The following is a 22,523-nucleotide window of genomic DNA, read 5'->3' on the forward strand; positions in this document are numbered from 1 at the left end:
CCTTTCAATAATAATAATAATTCCTTATATTTATATAGCGCATTTCTAGACACTCAAAGCACTTTAGGTTATTTTTTTTTCAAAGGACATGCTGGGATATTTTGGACGTGATGATGTCAGTAATATGCAAATTAAAGTATGATGTAATCAAGCAAAATTTTGCAACTTTTCTGACAGACCTTAGCGCCTTTCATTAAAAAAAAGCAGGCAACACTAAGCATGGATTCCTGTGAGGTAGTTTTTCCATGTGCAGTTTTTAACAAACAATACCTTGAATAAGATTTGAATAACAATCTTTAACAACCACAGAGAGCTTTGGTTCAGTATCTCATCCGAAAGACGGTGCGCACTGAGCATTATAGAGTCCCTATTAATATACTGGGGAATTAGGAACCACAGAGAACCCAGGCTGAACTCCCCCTGGTCTCACTAACACCACTATTGGTGGGCGACCATGTGAGTTGCAGAGAGCTAGCTGCCGGCTGTACAGTCAAACTGATCTGCTTCTCCTTTGTTTTAAATTTAACAATTTAATTTATTATTTTCTAGTTCAAAATCACAGATATTTTAGTATTTGTTAGTTTATTATTTCTGATACATTACAGCAAATTCACTACACATCTATATTGATATACTGTATTCAAACAGCAATAAACTTAGTTAAATTGACATGCAAACATAAAGCATAATGCAAATATAAATACACCCTTATTAACCATAGACTGTTAAACAAACAGAAACGATGACGTGATGACGTCAGTAATATGTATAGCAATTTGAAATTTAGTGACTTTTAAGCACCTTCTCATTGAAAATAGTTGGCAACACTAGACATGGATTCCTGTGAGGAAGTTTTCCAAGTGCAGGTTTTGGTAACACTTTATTTTGATTGTCCATTTGAGTATTTGAGTAGACTGTCTGCTAAATATCTGCTGATACCGCTCCTTCAACAGACATTATACTGACTATAAGAAACATGCAAGTACATGTCAACTTACATTAACCCGAACCCTAACCCTAATCTAACAGTCTACTTATAATCTAATAAGAATTAGTTGGCATATAGAAGCAAATTAACTTAAATTCAACAAGCAGACCATCAAAATAAAGTGTGACCCAGGTGATAAACAATAACTTGAATAAAAATATCTAAACGTACCTATAAAACACACAGACTATGTACATGAACTAACACAAACATAAGTAAACAAATCTAAAATGCAGGAACCCATGTATTTGTTGTTTGTAACAAATTTCAGATATCATTTTCATTGTCATTATCATATAAGACACTTGGTGGAATGCCTATGCCATTTAGATTTCTACCTACCAATCCATCTCAGCATGGATCAAAGTTTATCCTTTTCTCATCATCCTCTTTCTCATTATTTTTATTAAAGATGATTATTGAATAATGAATAAAAGCTTAATATTAACACATTGCTTAATATGAGAATGTTCAGTGCATTTGCCTGTCTCCTTGTAACTATTTTCAGGAGCCACCAAACTAGGTCAGAGGTCACGGAGACCTCGAATGGAACTGAAGGGCTGAGGACTGGAAACAACTGTTTCTATTATTATTTCTATAAGTTAATACTATCTAAAATGTCTAAAGTGATTTTGCTATTTTTCTGGTTAATTCTTTTAAAGTGATTCTACTTTTCATTCAAAGATAGACTTTGTGTAGTAAGGATATTATATTTGCCTGAATGTAGATTATACCGTTTTTTAACCAGTTTTGATAAAGACTGCTTGTACAGCTAAAAACAGATTGTAGTTTTAAGTGTGTGTTCTATTTGATTGTGGATCCGTTTCACAAGTCTGGAGTCAGCTTGAAACAGTCTAGTGGATGTCTGAAGTTCATATGCTTAAGATATTGTTCAGAATTGTACGCACGCACCCACGTGGGAATTTTCTGGGAAAGTCTATCTGTGGGACGTGGGAAAGTCTATCTGTGTTTAAACCAATCAGGTTAGAACACCTATATGTATGACGAAGTTAATGACGTTATGTGAGAGTATAATTGTTACTGATTTGTGATTGTAAGCAGATCGGCCTAGGAACTCATTGCGAGTGTTGAAGCTGGCTTCTGCTGATGAAACTGCAAACTTCAATAAACTTCATTTATTTATTTGAATCTCTGACTCCGGCTCTTCTTCATCTGACAGACTGGTCATTCTTTGGGTTAAAACTGTAAATAATCCCTACACCATTTATTTTTTAACAGTTTCGGGTATTTTTTTTTTTACAAAATATTGATAACCATGATTATTTTGGTCACTGTAATCATGATATGAAACTTTCATACTGTTACATCACTAATACTATCACTAATTTGTTTCCACCCTTCAATGATAACCTGTAGTCTCTAGCTTTATGTAAACCTGAGCTTATGTCTTTTAAGTTTACATTATTTTGCTATCCTCACTAACTTAAGCTGACTATAGTCCTGCACCCACTAGTAAAAAATATCAAAATGAATCATTTTTGCTTTGACTGTATATCCCAGCATATTCAAGAGGCCCAAACTCCCCGAATTAATCCGGATCATGAAGCACATTACAACCTCTTATGGTAAATTATATTACAGCTCAAACACACAGTACAAATGAATAACTAATGTGAGTTCATTAAGGGGATTTATGTGAGCAATACGCTTAATTATATGCTAGCCGTGAAATTAAAATTATGTCTGCGGATAATTAAATGCCAATGAAGTGGCTCGGTTAATGAGAGAACTTTACCCTTGTGACGGTTTCTCCAATGGCTATGTCTTCGCTGATCAGAACATTGTAGATTTCCTCGCTGAATGAGGGCGAGTTGTCATTGACGTCCAGGAGCTCGATGGTTACAATAATCGCGGCTCTCAAGGGAGGCGAGCCGCCATCAAAGGCCTCGACGTTTAAGAAAAAGTCCTTGCAGATCTCATAGTCCAGATCATCAGCCACAGAAATGATGCCTTGAAATCATGTGAGAAATGAGTCGTTAATTTAGATAAATATGAAAGACACTAGGTTGCATAACCGGCAGTACAAAGACGCATGAAAAGCCAGAATATTTAAGTTCACACACAACAGCCAGAAGAAATACTTCCCTGCTGCACCTTTATAAGATTAAATCTTTCAAAGTAAGGATTTAAACCTGAAGTACTTTATTCTGTTGTCAAAACTGAATACAAGGGAAGTGATATAACTATAAAGACGCTGCTATATTTCAAGCTTTCCGCCGACTGCCCACATCTTTTTAATAGACAAAGAACGCTCTCAATAACTGCCCCCATGTTTTCTGCATGTTAAGCACAGTTATTAGGGTTTTGTGGAGCATTCATAACTAATTTTCCCAATCGCTGCACATATATTGTGCCGTTTTAACATTCACTTTGTCAAATCATAATGTCCTGTCTAGAGTCAATAGACTTTCTTGAATGTCTTTCATTGACTTGTGAAAAAAGGAACGATAAATGACCTCAACGTAATCCTTTGTCTATGTTAGCTACAAGTGAATTCACAGAAAAATGTCAAACTAAATAATTCCGGTCTAGAAATGCATTTTTAATGTGCAGAAAACATGCGTCTTACCTCTTGAATCATCGATGGAAAACTTCCCCAGCTCATTTCCAGACAAAATTCGATAGTAGATTTCTGCATTCACTCCAATGTCGCCACTCGTGGCAATGACACGCAGCAGTTCTGTTCCAACTGCAACATCTTCCGGCACTGTGACTGAATAATCTTGCTTTTCAAACACAGGTGGGTTGTCATTCACGTCCAGAACCATGATGGTGAGGTCCACCTGGGCGGAGAGTGAACCTTCGGCCCCGGCTCGGTCTGCAGCCTTGATCCTGATCTGATACAAGTCTTGTACTTCTCTATCCAGGGTCTTCTCGAGCATCACCAGACCAGACGATGGATCAATGGAGAAGACGCCACCAGCAGAGTCAACAAGCGAGTACACAATCTTCCTGTTCAGACCTGTGAGAAGGCAGATTAATTAGTATAATTCAAATGAGGAAAAAATTATCTATCTATCTATCTATCTATCTATCTATCTATCTATCTATCTATCTATCTATCTATCTATCTATCTATCTATCTATCTATCTATCTATCTATCTATCTATCTATCTATCTATCTATCTATCTATCTATCTATCTATCTATCTATCTATCTATCTATCTATCTATCTATCTATCTATCTATCTATCTATCTATCTATCTACCTACCTATGTGGGAAGGGGGGTTTATTTTTAGTTTACATTCAATGGTTATTTAAAGTGCCCTTCATTGGGTTCCCTGCTGAAAAATACAGCAAATACAAATGCATAGGTATGTTTTGATGCTGGTCCTGCTGGTTTAATGCTGATTTTGCAGGTTTCAATGCTGGTCTTGCTGGTTTCAATGCTGGTCTTGCTGGTCTCAGTGCTGATCCCGAACACCATTGAGATCAGCATTGAAACCAGCAAGACCAGCATTGAGACCAGTAAAACCCGTATTGAACCAGCAAGACTAGCATCGAGACCAGCAAAACCAATATTGAAACCAACAAGACCAGGCACTGCAGATTACATTTAACAGTCTCTACTCTGTTTTGATTGGCCAGATGGACAGGTTGTTGTATGCATGCATCAAAATGAAAATTCTAGGCCGAAACTTTTTTAATTTACACTATAACTCAGTTACTTTATTATTTAAATTTTATTATTTAAAATTAAAGATCATTTTGACTTTACAAAATAAATTAACACATTTTATTGACATTGAACGTGTTGTGAGTTGACAGTTTTCCACTGTTGCCATGACATCACAATAGAGCTATTGCAAGCAGCAAGAAAAAGTATACTACATAGAAATATCCTGTTCTTTATTTTACACACACACACACACACACACACACACACACACACACACACACACACACATATATATATATATATATATATATATATATATATATATATATATATATATATATATATATATATATATATATATATATATATATATATATATATATATATATATAATTTACTTATTTATTTTTGCAGCTGAAAATTCAGTGCATAGTTTGTTGATGAAATTCAGATATAGTAAATGGTAAACTGTAGATTATTCACAACAGAGACATCAAATAAATTTTCAAATGTTATTTGGAACAGAGTCGTAATCTTTTTAAACAGCATGCAAAGAATATTTGCTTTTACAGTGTAGAAAACAGTCTGTTTTTAACAAGTCAGCAACATGAACTAAACTTTTTAAATGCTCAGTTTCAACCTTTTGAGTTTGCAACTTTGCATCAAAATTGACTGTTACGTTTAGAGACATATTCTTTACAGTTATTGTGATATTTATACTGTGAATGTCTGTCTCCCTGTTCTTCCTTTTTTGCCTTGACTCCTCCCCTCCTGAGTTTCTAGCAGGTTGCTGATTGCTTCCTCCAGCTGTGAAAAACAGAGGCCAGACACTCAGATGTTGAGAAAGGAGCTAGAGAGGAAACTTTCTTCAGAGTACAAACTGGGTTTCAGATTGTACTAGAGTTGTTGTGAACTGTTGAGATTATAGTCTGGCCTGTTGATTACTGGTATTTACAGGTATGCTCTGTTGTTGCTAAGAACATTACCACTGTTTAAACTTTGATTTCTTTCTTTCTTTCTTTTTTTTTTTTTACTTTTTCCCCAGAAAGGTAAGGAGGTGGATGGCCTGTACTTTTCGGGATTTTTTCTCCTGTTTTGAGGTCAGTCAGGGGGTCAGTAGTTTTGTTGTTATTTTTCATCATTGTTTTTGTAGCTTATTTAGAGGTTTAACTTCCAAACAGAACCCTGTTTTGTTTGTTATTTTGGCTTGATTCCATTACTAAAGCTAGTGCTTTCTTGAAATCACTACATTGTGTGTAACTTGTTTTAGTGTTTCTCAACCATGTTCCTGAAGTCCTACCAACACTGCAGGTCTTGGATGTCTCCTTTGTCTATTATGCCCATTACAGGTCTTTCAGTCTCTGCTAATGAGCTGATGATCTGAATCAGGTGTGTTTGGTTATGGAGACACGGCAAGTGTGCAGAGCATAGTGGTCCTCCAGAAACGTGGTTGAGAAGCTCTAACTTAATTGATTTGTAAATAAATCTTTGAACTTCACTCTGTTTGTGGTGTTGTGAATGGTGCCAGTTTAGTGCTCTTTATATAAATTGAACCACTATTGTTGCCTTCCACGTATTCCCCCAGACCTGTGTTGTAGACATTGATGGTAAATCATGAAGGCCATTAGCTGCAAATTTATTATAAGCTTTTTTTAGGTTTGTGCTGGAGCTGCTGATAACTTGTGTCAGGCAATTTGGAATGGTTTTCCTTTAGTAAGATATTAACTTCATTTAGCATACACTTTGATCCATGATACTACAAAGCTTCATTAACAAACAGATATAATATAAAAGTTACTAAAGCTTAAAGGAGAGCTGTGTTTAAGAGAAATGGTGTTAAAATACAGCTAAAAAATAAAGATGTGGGGATCAATCACAAGATGCCTTTAGCATTCATTTAAACCTAACCTTAATTTTGCATGTATGATTTACCTTCATCTGGATCATTAGCCTGAAGGCGTGTGAGCAAGGCCTTGGGTGCTGCACTCTCATATACACTCGCCATGAACCGTGTGAAAGCAAATGATGGGGCATTATCATTAACATCCAGAATGGTCAAAGAAATTTCAGAGCGACAAAAAAGGCCTCCACCATCGGTAGCCTGCGCTATCAACATATAACCTGCAGTTCTCTCGCGGTCCAACAAAGCGGCCGTCTTCAGTTCACCTGGCAAAAATAGAGAAGCATAATAAAAATGCAGAACCATGGGCCAGAGCTGCATTAAGTAAAAAGTAAAGTGAGATGAATAAATGATACTGTAAATAATGAATGATGGTCCTAACTTTTTTGTGTGTCATAAATGTTTCATTCAATCAAGCCTCGTGACGTCAATGAGGTAATTACTAAATCAATGCAATATATCAAAGAAATGCTTTAAACTTCCTAGTCAATTTGGGATAATATATGAACACTTAAATGTACCAAATTAAGTCAATTAAAGTAAAGGTTGGAATACACAACATGAGTTTTAAAATCTGAAGAGGTTTTAAAACAATATGCATAATACATTTGGCAACTATTTAAACGGCTACATAAAAATAAAACATCAGTTTGTCCTAAATATTAGCTAAAATATTAAACTTGTATGAAATGTTCTAAAGAAAATAATAATAGTCAAAAAAATATTTATTTTCATCTGACAACTCAAAATCTACAGAAATGTTCTGGCTTGCAGCTAGTGTAGAATCCTCCAGTACAAATCTGAGCAAAAGTTGTGTAGTGTATTCAAGCTGATTTAAGACACTGAATAATGAAATGTGTCAAAAGTACGTCAAAGGTAGCACAGAAATACCAGAATTTGCATCCATGAAAAAATCTTCAACACCAATGCCAAACAGAGAGTACTGAATTTCTGCATTGGCGCCAGTGTCCAAGTCTGTTGCTCCAACTTTCAGAATAGCAGTATTAACAGCCACATCTTCTGGAAATGAGGCCTTATATTCAGCCTAAAACATAAAAAAATAAAATAAATAACAATAATAGGAGTACTTAATTATAAGAACAAAATGCAAAACAAGACTTCATTTAGATCAGTATGCAAGCAATAAACATGCCAGTTGTTAACTTGGGTTGTATTAAACGACAAATGTCAGTCTAAATCAATTGCTCAGACCTGATTGCAGATGGGGCTGTTGTCATTGGCATCCATGACAGTGACCTCCACGCCTATGCGGGTTACAAACAGGCCGTCGCTGGCTGTGATATTGAGCAGGTATTGATCCTGCTCCTCTCTGTCCAAAGGCCGCTTCACGTAAACCTTCCACTCACCCTGAATAGGAGCCAGCGCAAACACTCCCTTGGGGTTTCCTCCTGAGACAAAAAGATGCTCACAGAATCGAGATGCAGGAACAAAGCAGATTTGTAAAGCTCTGCACAGTCACCAAACAACTTTATATTTAATTATTATAGTATAATGTTGTATTTAATTTGCTAATATATATTTTTTTCATAAACTGTATTGAACATTAAATTAGAATGTGTGCTAACAACCATCAAAATAACTAAGAGCATGCTAAGTGAACCAAAACACTTAGGGACACTCTCGGAGAGGGTATATAAAGTATCTCACATTATTGGAAACAATAAACTGAGCTTAATTCTAACAATCTGTTCACATCCCCAGATGGGCTTTAAACAAAGTAATGTGACACATAAAGCAGATGGCTCTTTACTCATATAGCTTTTGCACACTTAGTTCATTAAATTAAACCCTTTCAATGTGATTATCTTTCCCGGAGAGCCTCCATAAAACATAAATCATCCTCCAGTGGCCTACTTTAATACACACCTGTGATATGGAAGCTGACAAGCCGATTCTGATCAGAGCTGTCTCCGTCACGAGTGCTCAGCACCGAAACCACCTCCCCCAGTGGGTCACTCTCTCGCACTGCACCTCTGTAATACTCCCTCTCGAAAGTGGGGGGGTTGTCGTTGACGTCTGCTATTGCAACAGTTACTACAGCTGTGGAGGAAAGCGAGACACCCTCACCTAGATCAGACGCCACAACGTTAAAGGTGTAAGATGGGCAAATTTCATGGTCTAGGTCACTGAGAGTAGTGATCCAACCAGTCTTGCTGTCGATAACAAACATTGCACCAGCAACAGATCCACTTGCTTTTTCCTGCTCTTGGTTTAGGGTTGGGCCAAGGCTGTAATTAACTTGTCCATTAGAGCCCCAATCAGGGTCGAGTGCTCGTACCTGAATAACTCGAGTACCTCTAGGCATGCCTTCCATGACCATGGCCACATAAGAACTGGTTTCAAATAATGGTTTGTTGTCATTCACATCAAGCACCTTGACTTCTACATCTACTACAGACATGGACTCCACCAGTGCCTGCCTCATGGTGGCTGCAACTTTGAAATGGTAAATGTTTGTAAGTTCATAGTCAAGGGGGCTAACAAGCCTTAGAAGTCCTGTTTCCCTCTCAACCAAAAATGTACCACTCTGGTTACTCTCCCCAGTCTCCCCATTTACCATAGAAAATAAGGCAGTCTGCCCAGGACTTAAATACACTGATCCTAAGGCTGTCCCAACAGGTGTGTCCTCTGGGACTGTGAAAGAGTACTGGGGTTGGGAGAAAGAGGGTACGCTTGCATCAGGTGGTAAGACATGAATAAATGCAGACACAAGAGAATGTTTGGCTGGGACACCTCCATCAGTAGCTTTGACAAAAAAGGAAAGTACCGTTCCTCTGAGATGTGCCAAGCTTCCTTTTGTGACCATCCACCCACTGTCAGGCTCAATCTCTAGCACATCTACTAGGGGGAGCCTTGCTTCACTGTACAGAGAGTAGGCAACTCTGCCATTGTCACCAGAATCTGGGTCCTGAGCCTGAATCTGAGTCACCAGCGATCCCATTGGCACATTAGCCTTTATGCTAACTCTATATTCCATAGCCCTAAAACGTGGAGCGTTATCATTCTCATCAGCAAGAATTACCCTAACAGTGCAGAAGGATGCTCTTCCCCCTCCATCAAGTGCCATAACAGTCAATACAATGTCTCGGTTTATTGGGTTCTCTCTGTCAAGTTTCTGAGCGGTTGTTATCAGGCCATCAGCTCCAATGTTGAATTGACTCTTTCCAAGATCATTTATGAAGGAGTACATGATCTGGCCAAAAATCCCAGAGTCCTCATCTGTGGCACGCACCTGAATGACTCTAGAACCAGCAGGGGCATTCTCACGGACCTCTGCCAAATAAAACCTCTGACTAAAAACAGGGCTGTAAAGGTTGGCCCCCATCACTCGAATGTTCACTTGTGCAGTGTTGGTGAATACCCCATCTGATACGGACACATTGAGGTTGTATGTTGGCCGCATTCCCTGTCTGCGCTGACTAGACAACGAGATGACACCTGTCTGTGAGTCTATTACGAAGTTCATTTTTTCATCTCCAGAGAGTATGCTGTACCTCAAACTCTCAGCGTCCGAGCTGTCTAAATCAGAAGCTTGGATGCATGTCACAATGTGCCCTCTGGGAGCCAGTTCACTCACAAAGGCTTCGTAAAGTGGTTGGTTGAAGGATGGTGGGTTGTCATTCACGTCACTCAAAAAGACGGTGACCGTGACCTCACAGTTCTGGGATGGGGAACCGTTATCTGTTGCCCTAACAATAAAGCTGAAGCTTGATGTAAGTTCATAGTCCAGAAGACGAGCTGTTAGCAGAAGTCCACTAGTACTGTCAATGTGGAAGTAATCTGTGCTGTTAAATCCATCAGAAAGTATTTCATAGCTGATCACATTGTTTTTTTCAGAGTCCTTGTCTGTTGCCAAGAGCCGTATCACACTTGACCCAATCATTGTGTTTTCTGGTAAAGTTGTAGAGTATGAGGTATTTCGAAATACAGGAGCATTGTCATTTACGTCCACAACAACTATGTCCACGTCTACTTCAGATCTAGCTCCAGTTAGAGTGTCTGTAGATCTTATGGTTAGTCTGTAATTGGATGTGGTCTCATAGTCTAAAGGATATATGACACTAATTACACCACTGTCAAAGCCAATGTCAAACTGAAAGTAGGGATCCCCTTCTACGATAGTGTATATAATGTTTTGGCCTTCTGGACTTGTGGCGTTTATGCATAAAATGGGGGTGGACACCCCAATGTCCTCTCTTACTGATATGCCATAAAAAAACTTGTCAAACACAGGCATGGCCTTGTTCACAACTGTAACTGGAAGCTCAGCAACCGTGAAGAGGGAGGGGTAGCCTGCATCACGTGCAAGGACGACAAGTGGATATTCAACATTAGACAAGTCTGCATCAAAGATCTTTTTAAGAGTAAGATCCCCAGTGAGCTTGTTCACTTCAAAATGAGGATGCTTCTCCTTCAGCTCGTAATACACAGCGCCGTTTATTCCTTTGTCCAAATCTGTCGCCGACACCTGGAAGATGGATGAGCCAGGCTGTGCGTCAACCTGCACGGCAGCATAATATGGGAGGCCTACAAATTCAGGGGCATTGTCGTTAACATCCTCAACTTCTACTCTGACGGTTACTCTAGCAACTCGCAGCTGGTCATATTCTCTACTCGCCTCTACCACCAGTTCATACAATTCCTGTTGTTCTCGATCGAAAGGGACTCCTGTGGTTTGAATGACCCCTGATGTGGGACGAATTGTAAAGCTCGTCCCTGCATTCAAAAGAGTGTACTTTAGTGGTTCATTTAAGCGGTTTCCTACAGCATTTACAATGCTCACTGTGGTAATGTTCACACTGTTCTCTAGTACCGAGGAGGAGTATGAAGTCTGACTGAAAAGGAGGCCACTGTCCATTGCCTCCCTGACTAGCACAGTAACAAGTGCTGTGCAAAAGTACCGCCCATCTGACACTTTGACATTGAAACGATAACGGTCTTTGGACAGTTTGCTGTTTTTAACAGTGAGGACCCCCGATGATGGCTCCATTTCGAAGTGCTCCAAGTTGCTATCAGCCAAATAATACATTAGATCAGTGGTCATGTCTGGATCAGTGGCTTCTACTCTCAGAACCTCAACCCCAACATATGTTGGAAGAAGCAAAATAGTCTCATAAGCTTCTTGTGAGAACTGAGGGGGAGAGTCATTGATGTTCACAACCCTGATTAGGACCTTGGCTGGCTTCTCTGCTGTTAGCTGAGGCCTGCCACAATCCCTCACATTTACAGAAAAATAAAAAGAGCTGAAGGTTTCGTAGTCCAGCTTGGCTATAGTTCTGACAGAACCTGTTCCCGAGTCCACGGTAAAGAACAATTTAGCTGTTTCCTCCACAATCTGGAAGACTAGGAGGGCGTTGTGATTCTTGTCAGCATCTGTGGCTTCAATTACCAAGGGCTTTCCATCCTCTGTCATCACCACACTATTGACGTGGGCTGCCTCACTGATGGTTCCTGTATATGTGAGATCCTGGAAAACGGGAGGATTATCATTTTCATCAACCACTTGGATGCAGACAGTGACACTAGAGGCAATCCCGGCCATGTTAACAGCCTGGATGACCAGTATGTATGAGGAGGTCATCTCAAAGTCAAAATCCTTTTGTGTTGTGATAACACCTGTGTAACGATTAATTTTAAACCTCCTCTCGTCATTTCCTTCTTTAATCTCATAAATCAGCATAGATCGGCTGATTGCACACACAATTATGACAAAAGTCCCGACAGCCACATTCTCTGTGATCTCAGCCTGGTATTCTTGTTGGGCAAACTTTGGACTGGAGAAATCAGACAGAGAGATGGCGATCCTACAAGTAGTGGTGCTACTTAACGGCGGGGTACCTCCATCTGTGGCTCTCACAGTAAGGGTATAAAAACCCACAGTTGTAAGGTCCAGCTCTCTGGCTACTGAAATGATGCCAGATAGTGGATCAATTCCAAATATGCCACCAGTGTTGCCTGAGGAGGAAAAAAAACACACATGCCTTTCAGTTTGTGATGAAAAGGGGCAGATAAAGGATAAATCAAAAGATAAATCTTAAGATGCATGACATGTTAAAAGAATGAGCTAATGCATCACACTCAGCGGCACAGACAATCCGTTTTACTCAAAACAGCTGAACAATGGAAATGTTATCCGGGAGTGTAATAAATTCCAAAGCCGAGAACAAAGTGTTTACCTGCATCAATTGAGTATACTATCTCTCTGTTTCTCCCAAAGTCTCTGTCCAGAGCGATCACCTGCAAAGCTGATGTTCCTGGAGGGGCTGATTCAAACACTGTACTATCATAATTAGTTTGAGTAAAAATGGGAGGCTGGTTATTGGCATCCTCCAAAGTCACAATAATCCGTGCCAAGTCTCTGTAATATGGAAATTCCTGATCTTTCACCTGGAAAAAAAAACAGATGACAGGAAAGAAAGAGCAGCAGAGCTGAGAAGAACGCTAACAGTTGTTCCATTGAAAAGATATGTGAGGAATAAAGCAAAAGCAGAAGAAAGAAGTAAAAAACAGACAGAAATAAACCATTAAAGTAAAACATCTGATATGCTCAACTATATTTAACGATATTTATATTTATCTTACATACAATACACTGTAAATTCTGTAGGGTTCAAGAGTCCATCATTTAAATGTTTTATTTTTTATTTTTTGAAAATGTATTTTTCTCATGTAAATATTTAACTCTGGATCAAACAAATCATAAGATTTGTTTTTCATTACACATTGATGCTGTTAAAAAAACAAATGCTAAACAAAATAAAAGTATGCAATTTTTTTTTCTTCATTGCACCCTGAGTTTTTAGTTGTTGTTCACCGCACACTCAACAAAATTAGCAGGTTTTTAAAAAATGATTGTATTAACCCAGTGTTGCATTACACACTGCCATAGACACTTTTGTTCATCATAAAAAAATTGCAAAGGGCTTTGTGATTTTTTTCACAACAGATTCATTCATATACATCAGACTCAGGGATCTATCATTCACCCGGTGCCAGGGCTTAATTTGTGCCGGAACACGATGGATCTGGAACCTTTAAAATCCGATCCGGCACCTCATTTTACCGATCCCTCTCCTCAATCGCCCTCCTCTTACGTCTGCTGTTCACTTTCACTTTCTACCGTGACTCCCCAACCCTCTTCACTTTTGTCCATGGCAACCCCCTTCCTCCACAACATGCCGTATCCATTACCCTGATCTGTTCCGGGACCTCGCAATTCACAAATTAAGCACTTCTCGCCACAATAAGGCGCAAGACGTGTTTGGCGCGATTTGTTGCTATTTACAGACCAGCGCAACCCTAATTTTCATGTTTTTGCACCACGTTGTTTAAATAGCAAATCAATTTGTGCCACTTTGTGGACTCATGGGTGTTCCGATCTGAAAAAAGGGTGTTAAGGAGCATTGTTGGCACATTGCTATTTTGAGAAACTGAAATAGACTGCACTATTGACCATCTAAAAGCTAGTTTTTATGCTGACAACATTTGTATAACGTTATTATTATTGGTTGCAGTATTTATTATATGCTTTATTTATAGCACTGATATATTTCTATTTGTTTTAAGAAAAAAAAGTTTAGATTTGCCCATCTGTTGGGTTTTGGAGTTGTATTTGTCACCATATGCAACATAGGAACATGAGGTGTGTTTGGATATAACTCAGTTTTTTGACTACACTACGCTATTATTGTTCATTTATTCGTTTGCTGTTAATTAGAACTGAATTCAGAAATAGTCGACAGAAATCTTTGCGCTTAACAAACAAAATTAACTATGTTGGCTAATGGATGTCTTCAGTGGAGTGTGTACAACAATGTTTACTTACTTTTTAAAAGAAAAGGACTAAAGTAAAGAGCAAAAGTAAAGTAAGGAGAAAGTAAAAGGTCGGATGGAGAAGGCTTGTTCTTTATCCTCATGCTGCAGATGGTCTTTTTAACTGTTTTCTCGATAGTAAAGCATTTAGTTTTTCCACATACAAAGTCCGCCATGTAAACAGCAAGTGCGTCATGGCGTGACGCAACTGACTCTTAAAGACAATGGAAGATGAGACTCTGATAGGTTTAATGTGCTCATTGTGCTCAAAACACACCCATAACTCATTAAGAGAATAAGCACAATCCTGTTAGACCATGTGCTGGGATTCAAAGCATATTTTTCCATCCTTAAAATAGCATAAGTGGATTCGGCCACATGCCCTTAATGCTTTTCCTCCATGCGCTTCAGACTTTGTGCCTAGATCGTTAAAATAGAGCGCTCAGTGTGTAAGGTTTCTGTGCATGACACATCTTTAGGATAACAAATATTAAAAAAAAAACTCTTTCGTCAGCTTAGTCCCTTATTTATTAAACCTTATTTATAACCTACAGCAAAATGAACCACCAATTACTATGGCATATGTTTTATGTGGTGGATAATATGATAAAGACATTAGAAAATTTCAGACTCAAAGACCTTAATTCATAATAGTATTAAACACAAAATATATAATTATGTTTAATTTTACATGTTTTTCTGATCTTTAAAAAAAAATAATAATCAAATAGTGTAGCAACTTCTCTCAGACCCTATTGCATGTCAAAAGTAAAATACTTATCAAATTTACCAATTAATTGCAACCTTCATTAAGCTGCATAAGAAAATGGTTGTTTCTTACCATAATAGTAAGAATGTGCTGAGTGCGGGCCTCATAGTCCAGTCGATCAGCTGTGTACATAACACCAGTACCAGGATTGATCCTAAACATCCGCATGCTGGCTGGATCAACGCTGCTATGAATAGAGTAGCTTAATTTTGCCCGTTCATCCCTATCCCTGGCCCTGACACGCAAGACCTCAGTGTCGGCTGGTGTATCCTCAGACACCAAGACTTCATACGTGTGCTCCGAGAAAATGGGAGTGTTGTCATTGCTGTCCGAAACCTTTATGTAAATCTGTAGATGCAGGAGACAAAGAGCCATTCAGCTTTTCACTGTGAAGTTCATCTAATGTAAACAGATACCTACAAGCAATCTACACATCTGCAATCTGTACTGATGTCAAAGCAGCTTAAATTAGAAATGGAAAATGCACATGTTAAAGTGACAATACAATGTGGGTTTCTGGGACACTGGAATACACAGCCACCCCCTGGCAGAGCTGAAGACGTATTCAGAGCAGATTAAATAGATATCTCTTTCACAAAGCAACAGTACATTCATAGAATTAGATAAAAGCTGGCATGCTGCTTAAAATCCAAGAGATGATTCTCTCTCGGATATTTCAACCGCAGCTGCCAGGACTATTTTTTTTTATTGCAAAGTTAGCAGTCATAAATCTGTTACGGATAGTTCTGGGATGTTTGCGTAACTAATAATATACCTGTGTAGTGGCAGTGTTTGTCCCATCTGTCACCTGTACCGTCATGTTGTATAGCGACTGCGTCTCCGCATCTAGAGGTCTTGCTATTACTATGGTTCCAATGCCTCTCTGAATATCAAACGGTCCATCATAGTTACCTATTAAAACAAGAAATCACAGTTAGCGTGATCTGAAAAATGAGAAGTGACAGAAAATGCACTGCATGCATTCATTTATCCAACGAAGAGCTAAAGGATTTGCAGAAAAGGATCAAGGTAAACACTTAACCAATCACACTGCCATGTGCTTCTGTGAGAAATACATTTTTTATGATTCACAGCGATTCATCAAAGTTTCACAGCTTTCGAAACATCCACCGCTTGATGTTGGGATCTTTCCCATCAGCCTCGGGACTCTTATCTTCGACTTCCACAAACATCTGTGTCAGGTTCAGGCCTCTCCACGGCAGATTCGCAAAATCATTAATTCAGGTCCATTCTGACGGATAAGGGCATACTTGCGGAGCATCTTTAGTATTCATTGCATGCATCTGTTCCAATTCCACTCAATTTCCACTGCACTTAAGTGAGATCAGAAGACCCAAAGTCTGGAAGGTATCTTAGCACTCAAAGTGTTTACAGGATTGAGCGCTTCACGTTTGCCTTGCGGCAAAGGGAGTTTTTAAAGCGAGAATCTAAAAGTATCAAATAAACTAGCCAAACCCTTCACACACAGGAAAATAGCTACAAAATACTGACAGTTAGCCTACCACTGTCAGATGAACAGTTTGCGCCACAGGAGCTTTGCGGGATATAAAACTTCTCCCGTGACGTTCGTCCACCTTCACAGAGAGAGAGAACAACACACACAGAGAGAGAGGAAAAACAGAAAATGTATGTCAAGAGATCATATTAAAAGTATAGTTCACATAAAAATGATCTCATCGTTTATTCTCCCTCATGTGGTTTTAAACATTTATGAGTTTCCTACTTCTGTCTAACACAAAACAAGAGATTTTGACAAATGCTGGTTGCTGGCACCCATCAACCTCCATAGTTGGAAAAAAAAATGTTATAGACCATTTTAAGGGATGTAAACAAAAACAATGGTCCCAACGTATTTCCTGTTTCACATTTTAATTACTGTAGCTTCCAAGAATCCAAAAAGAGCTATATATAGATAAATAATGTTATGATAGCTGTTTTAATATTAAAAAGGTATGATTGAATTGCCTCTTGTTACAGGTATGAAATATTATTATAAAAAGCAGGAAATGTTACGAGCCAGTGACATGACCACATTGAAATGGTCAATAGAAGTCAATGAGTGCATCTTCTTCTGTGTTCAGCAGAAGAAAGAAATTAAAATTGGTTTTGAACAAGTGAGGAATAGATAAATAATGGCAGAATTGCCATTTAGAGTGAACATTTTTTTTTCCAAATTGTTGTGTAATGACAATGGAATGACACAATAAGATAGTACTGAACCACTGAAATGTACTTTGTTTATAAGGAAGGGATGTACAGATCTAATCGGGCCTGATCACGCAGTTTCAGACTGTATATTAAATTAAATTAAATGAGCAAAATTAAATATAAAATAGATATCTCAAACTGTCACCTGTGTTATTTTTTTGCTCATGCATTTGCGCTTGTATATCCAATGGTTATAAAGCCCACAACACTTGCGCTTTCACGTTTATGTAACTCAAGAACTGTGTTGTTTCATTTTAAATAAGTAGTTTAAACAAGCAGCAAACATTTATTTTTTAGTGCATGTGGTTTCGACAACATGCCTGTAGCCAGCCTGGTGAATGTTGTTGTTCCTTTTTTTTAAATGTGGACATTTTTGCAGTTATACGCCTCTTTTTTGTAATGATGTTTAAATACTGATTTTAGTGATATTTTAACTGAATTAGCTAGTTGGATGGTCATTATAACCACACTTTCGATGTCCCAAAAATTTCCAAAAAATTTAGAATAAAGAAATATTAATAAAATCTTAATTTTAAAATACAAATTAGAAAAAAAAAGTTTTAAATCTGTTTTAGTTTTAAATTAAAAACTTGAATTTTATTCAATTAAAAAATACCCGATTGTCATTTATTAGGCAAATAATCAACTGGCCGAAAGCACAACTTTCAACTTTCCTCAGTCAGAATTTGGCCATTTCAAAGAAAAAAAAAATAAACATATTAATAATTAATGACCTTTATAATTTTTCTAGCCTTTCTTGTAAAAAAAAAAATTATAAAAATTTGAAATGTATATGAAATTTAAAAAACTTATATTTGATTGCAAATTAATGGATAACAATTCATTTTAATATGAGCCTCTTTTGGTGGTTCACACCTTTTTATTGGTGATTGGTCATATTTTGGTTAAAAAAACTCCAATACATAGAAAATAAGTTACTTGTAAATGTTTTAAAAACAATACAGTACCGAAAGAAGACTTCACTTACATCAGATTGTGTGTTTTCTTGCACAGCTGGATGCTGGACTCATGAAAAATAATAGTTTGCATTGGCCAAACTAAGTCACACTGTAATAAATAAACTGTAATAAATACTGTAACGTTAGTGCAAACTGTGGTGCATTGTGATGGTGACAAGCCTTTTGAATGATTTGCTTATTACCACAGTAGTGTCGTAACACAGCATCAATACAATGACAGTTTAATTCAAGTAATTATTTATAGTTTGCTTTCATACACTATAGTATTTACTATAGTATTTTTTCATGTAACATAGCTTATACATTATATACCGCCCCGATGACAGGCAAATATATTTTAATTTTGTAGAAAACTCTGCCCTCTTGATGATATAAGGATCATGCCCAACATATGTGGCTATTTTCTAATTATATCTCTTTTGAAATATGGTATAAATTGCAAAAATACAGACTTTGGTTTTTGTTTCCCATTTAGTATTTTACTTCCTGCACTCCATCTGAATTTTGCGTGTCACCAGAACCACGTGATTAAAAACAACCTACACTTTATCCCTGTTCCATTTAAATTTATTACACATAACTAAACTTCTAAACTAATTAGTTTTCTCTTCTTTGTATGCATAGGTTACTTTGTTTATTACTGACATCTGGTGAAAATTTCAAGTCAACAACACCTTTAGAAATATGTTTTCTGAGAGAAATGGTCACGTAATCAATTCCTTTTTGTACAGGCTGTATGCTTGTTTGTTATTTGACTCTCAAATTGGCAGTAGCTGTTGACTTGCATTTTATGAATCCACCCTTTAAGCAGAACAAGGACATAAAACCACTATTTTTAAACACATATTCATTTGGAACTTTCCCAAATGAATTTGCACAAGCGTGGGACAACATCTGCAATGCTCAGCAAAATCCCAACCACCGAGAGGATTTAATCAAAATGACCCTCTTTGCATATTTAAGTTGACTAACTTCATCATCCACGCATCTTCTGTTGTCCAACTACAGCATGTGCAGAAAATATAGGTGCAAATGATAAATACGTAGAGCAGTTTAATGCAACGAGCAAATGGAGTAAATCATTGTCAGCACAGTTTACTGAAGACGTCCACTCCATTAAATTGCATTTACATTTGTTCATTTATCCGAAACGGTTTTATCCGAAGCAACTGAGGAATGCTACATCGCAGGTGATTTATCCTAAGCGGACAGTAACATCAGTAATACCAGGGACATTAAAGTTTGCAACCCTGTTTAATTTATGACTGGAACTGCTGCATTATTGATGCTCACCGATGATGTCGAACCATAAAGGGGTTTCTGTCTGCCAAACGGAGACCACTCCAACTGACTCATACACTTTAGCGTTTTCCACCACTGTGAAGTTGTAAACGGCAGCAGTAAATCGCAAGGCTAGTGGCGAAGGCACGGGCTTCCGAATCCATTCAACATGCAAACGGGCCGTCGACCACTTCTGAGGGGTCCCATTGTCAATGGCTTTTATCTGAGCGGGGCAGAGAAAAATATGAAGCAGAAAGAGCTGAAAACTTATTCTGCTAAAGCTTGACATGAAAAAAAAAAGTCTCAATATGCACTTAAGTAGCCATCTGTCTGGTGCTTTACCGTTAGAATATCATAGCCACCAGCCGTGACCATCTTCTTGGAATAAACCATGGCTGTTTTAGCATCGATAACAAATTTGCCGTCATCATTTCCATCCACGATGCTGTACGTGAGGTCTGCGTTGGATCCTTCGTCTCGGTCGTAAGCGAAGACTCTGTAGACTGGGTCTCCGCGTTTGTTTCGATCCCGCTCTGGAAGGCTGATTCGATAAATAGACTCTTTGAATTCAGGAGTGTTGTCATTTTCATCTTGGACATGCACGATCACCCAGACAGTGGACTGCCTGAAGATCCCTCCTCCATCCATGACTGTGACCTAGATAAACAGGCATTAACAAAATTAGGATGAAAAATGCACAGCTTCCGAGGATAAAGTAGGCAGTGGGTTTTAATTTCAGTGGCAATGTTAACAGGTCAGTGCAGCTATGAGTTGACTTTCTGAAGGTCCTTATTTACTATTCAAACGTTCACTCATTCATCAATGTTCATGTATTTTTTCTTATGTCTATATTCATTCTTTAAATGTGCTGCTGTTCTGACAGTTTGAGGTCAGTAAGATCTTGACTTGAAATAAATTAATACATTTTAGCAAGGACAAAGTAAATAAGAATCTGACAATAAAGACAGATATGACAAAACAACAAAAGCATCTTTCAAGCACTAAAACAATACAAGTCTAATAATAAATTTTTTTTTTTTTTACTTGCAAAACAGAATGTGTCCTTTATTTTCCACAATCATATCCACAGTCACAGTCATATCACTCTGCAGCCCAAGAATGGTTACTCACTAAAGCTACGCAGGGCTGAGCAGGGCCGAAGTGGGACTCCTTTTCAGCCCTGGAGTTTCAAGTCTTAGACCGGGCCACCTCAGTTCACGTCTGACTATATTAAAATAAGGTCATTTTCAATTCAGTTTCTAATTACACCATCACGTCTTTTGAAAGAAAACAGCTGCTTTAGAACTTCAAACGTTCAACAACCTTACAGTTTTATATGTCTTAACAATAAATGAAAAAAAAAAAAAGAATAACTGAGGTGAGATTAGAATACGGATAGACGGCGTCATAACGCAACATGCTGACCTCTGGACCACAATGGCGCTGTTACAATTGTGTGGCCGGAATGATAGTTACTTCATCATTAACCTGCAGGCTGCATTTTGCTCATGGGGCTGCGAGACAATAAATAAGAAGAGCGGAGCTGTGGCAAAATAATGAATAAAAAAAGTGAGGCTATGGTCAAATAAATAAATAAACAAAAAAAAAAAGTGCGACTGCTTAGAGTGCAAGCAGCTAGAAACACCGGCCCTCGCGGCCAAAAAACGAACCGGCCCACCAGGAATTCTCCGGGCCTGGGGCTGAGTCTGGTCAGTACCTGGATGGGAGACCACATGGGAAAACTAGGTTGCTGTCGGAAATGGTGTTAAATGGGCAGCAATGGGGGCACTCAACCTGTGGTCAGTGCGAGTCCTAATGCCCCAGTAAAAATGAAGGGGTCACCATACTGTCAGTGGGATAAGACGTTAAACTGAGGTCCTGACTCTCTGTGGTTATTAAAAACCCTATGGCACTTTTCGTAAAGAGTAGGGGTGTAACCCCGGTGTCCCTCAATCGGCCCTTACGATCACGGCCTCCAAACCATGCTCATCCACTGAATTGGCTTTATCACTATCTCTACACTCCACCAATAGCTAGTGTGGGGTGAGCGCACTGGCGCTGTTGTCCTGTGGCTGCTGTCACATCATCCACATCATCATCTCTACGTATTTATCAATACTTTATGTGTTTTCTTTGAATATAAGATAACTGTTATACATTTTGTTTGATGTAGACTTCAAAATGTGATGTATAATTATATAATTATACACAAACAAGGGTTGGACAATGAAATGTTTTGCAGCCAATACAGTATCAATTCAACTTGAGAGTAACAGATACAAGTCCTGCACAGTGGCCGGGGGGATTTTGAGGCATTCTTCTTGTAGAATAGTGACAAACTATCACTGATCCACTCCCATCCTTTACACTGGATATGCAACAGTCTGGGGTGCATTTCCGAAAACCTTGGTTAGCCAACTAAAGTCACAAGTTGTGTCGTTACAAACATTGTTTGTTGATTGAGCGTTTCCCAAATTTATAGTTCCATTGAACATTCACAAACTGCATTACAAACTTGTATGCTTGCGACCTTGTAGTTAGCAACACAGTTCCTGGCGGTGTTCTATTCCCAGTTATCCCCCTATGCCCTATTCCTTTAGAAAATTCTAACATTTAAAATTGAAATATTAAAAATTAAAAAAATAATAAAAAAAGCATTAATGCCATCAATCTTATGTGTAATTTGCTTTCAAAGTATTTTTACAGTTCAATTATAGCAATCTTCATGTTTACAATTGCACACCCTTCACAGAGCACTTTGAAAACATTGTTGTCATTTTGAACAGCCGCGGCTCATGATGAAGGCTATAGGTGACCTATTATTAAAAGCTGAATTTATGTTACGTCTCCAAAGCTTGTGAAAACAAAAAACAAAGCATACGTTAATGCTTTTAATTTA

General features: G+C 38.1%; 1 protein-coding gene across 1 annotated transcript in view; it reads right to left on the bottom strand.

Annotated features, from left to right (window-relative positions):
* Window positions 1–22,523, bottom strand: part of fat3b (FAT atypical cadherin 3b) — a 126,055-nt gene that overhangs the window by 60,098 nt on the left and 43,434 nt on the right. The window contains exons 5-16 of the mRNA XM_087270569.1: window positions 19,967–20,281; window positions 19,637–19,847; window positions 16,658–16,729; window positions 15,910–16,046; window positions 15,207–15,482; window positions 12,730–12,940; window positions 8,420–12,508; window positions 7,745–7,941; window positions 7,424–7,577; window positions 6,565–6,798; window positions 3,579–3,971; window positions 2,745–2,959 (exon numbers count right to left, since the gene is read on the bottom strand). Of these exons, the coding sequence (XP_087126695.1) occupies window positions 2,745–2,959; window positions 3,579–3,971; window positions 6,565–6,798; window positions 7,424–7,577; window positions 7,745–7,941; window positions 8,420–12,508; window positions 12,730–12,940; window positions 15,207–15,482; window positions 15,910–16,046; window positions 16,658–16,729; window positions 19,637–19,847; window positions 19,967–20,281 (6,504 nt within the window). The remainder of the gene's footprint in view (window positions 1–2,744; window positions 2,960–3,578; window positions 3,972–6,564; window positions 6,799–7,423; window positions 7,578–7,744; window positions 7,942–8,419; window positions 12,509–12,729; window positions 12,941–15,206; window positions 15,483–15,909; window positions 16,047–16,657; window positions 16,730–19,636; window positions 19,848–19,966; window positions 20,282–22,523) is intronic.

Source organism: Danio rerio, chromosome 10 (genome assembly GCF_052040795.2).
Source record: "Danio rerio strain M-AB ecotype USA chromosome 10, GRCz13ab, whole genome shotgun sequence".
NCBI classification, from domain to species: domain Eukaryota; kingdom Metazoa; phylum Chordata; class Actinopteri; order Cypriniformes; family Danionidae; genus Danio; species Danio rerio.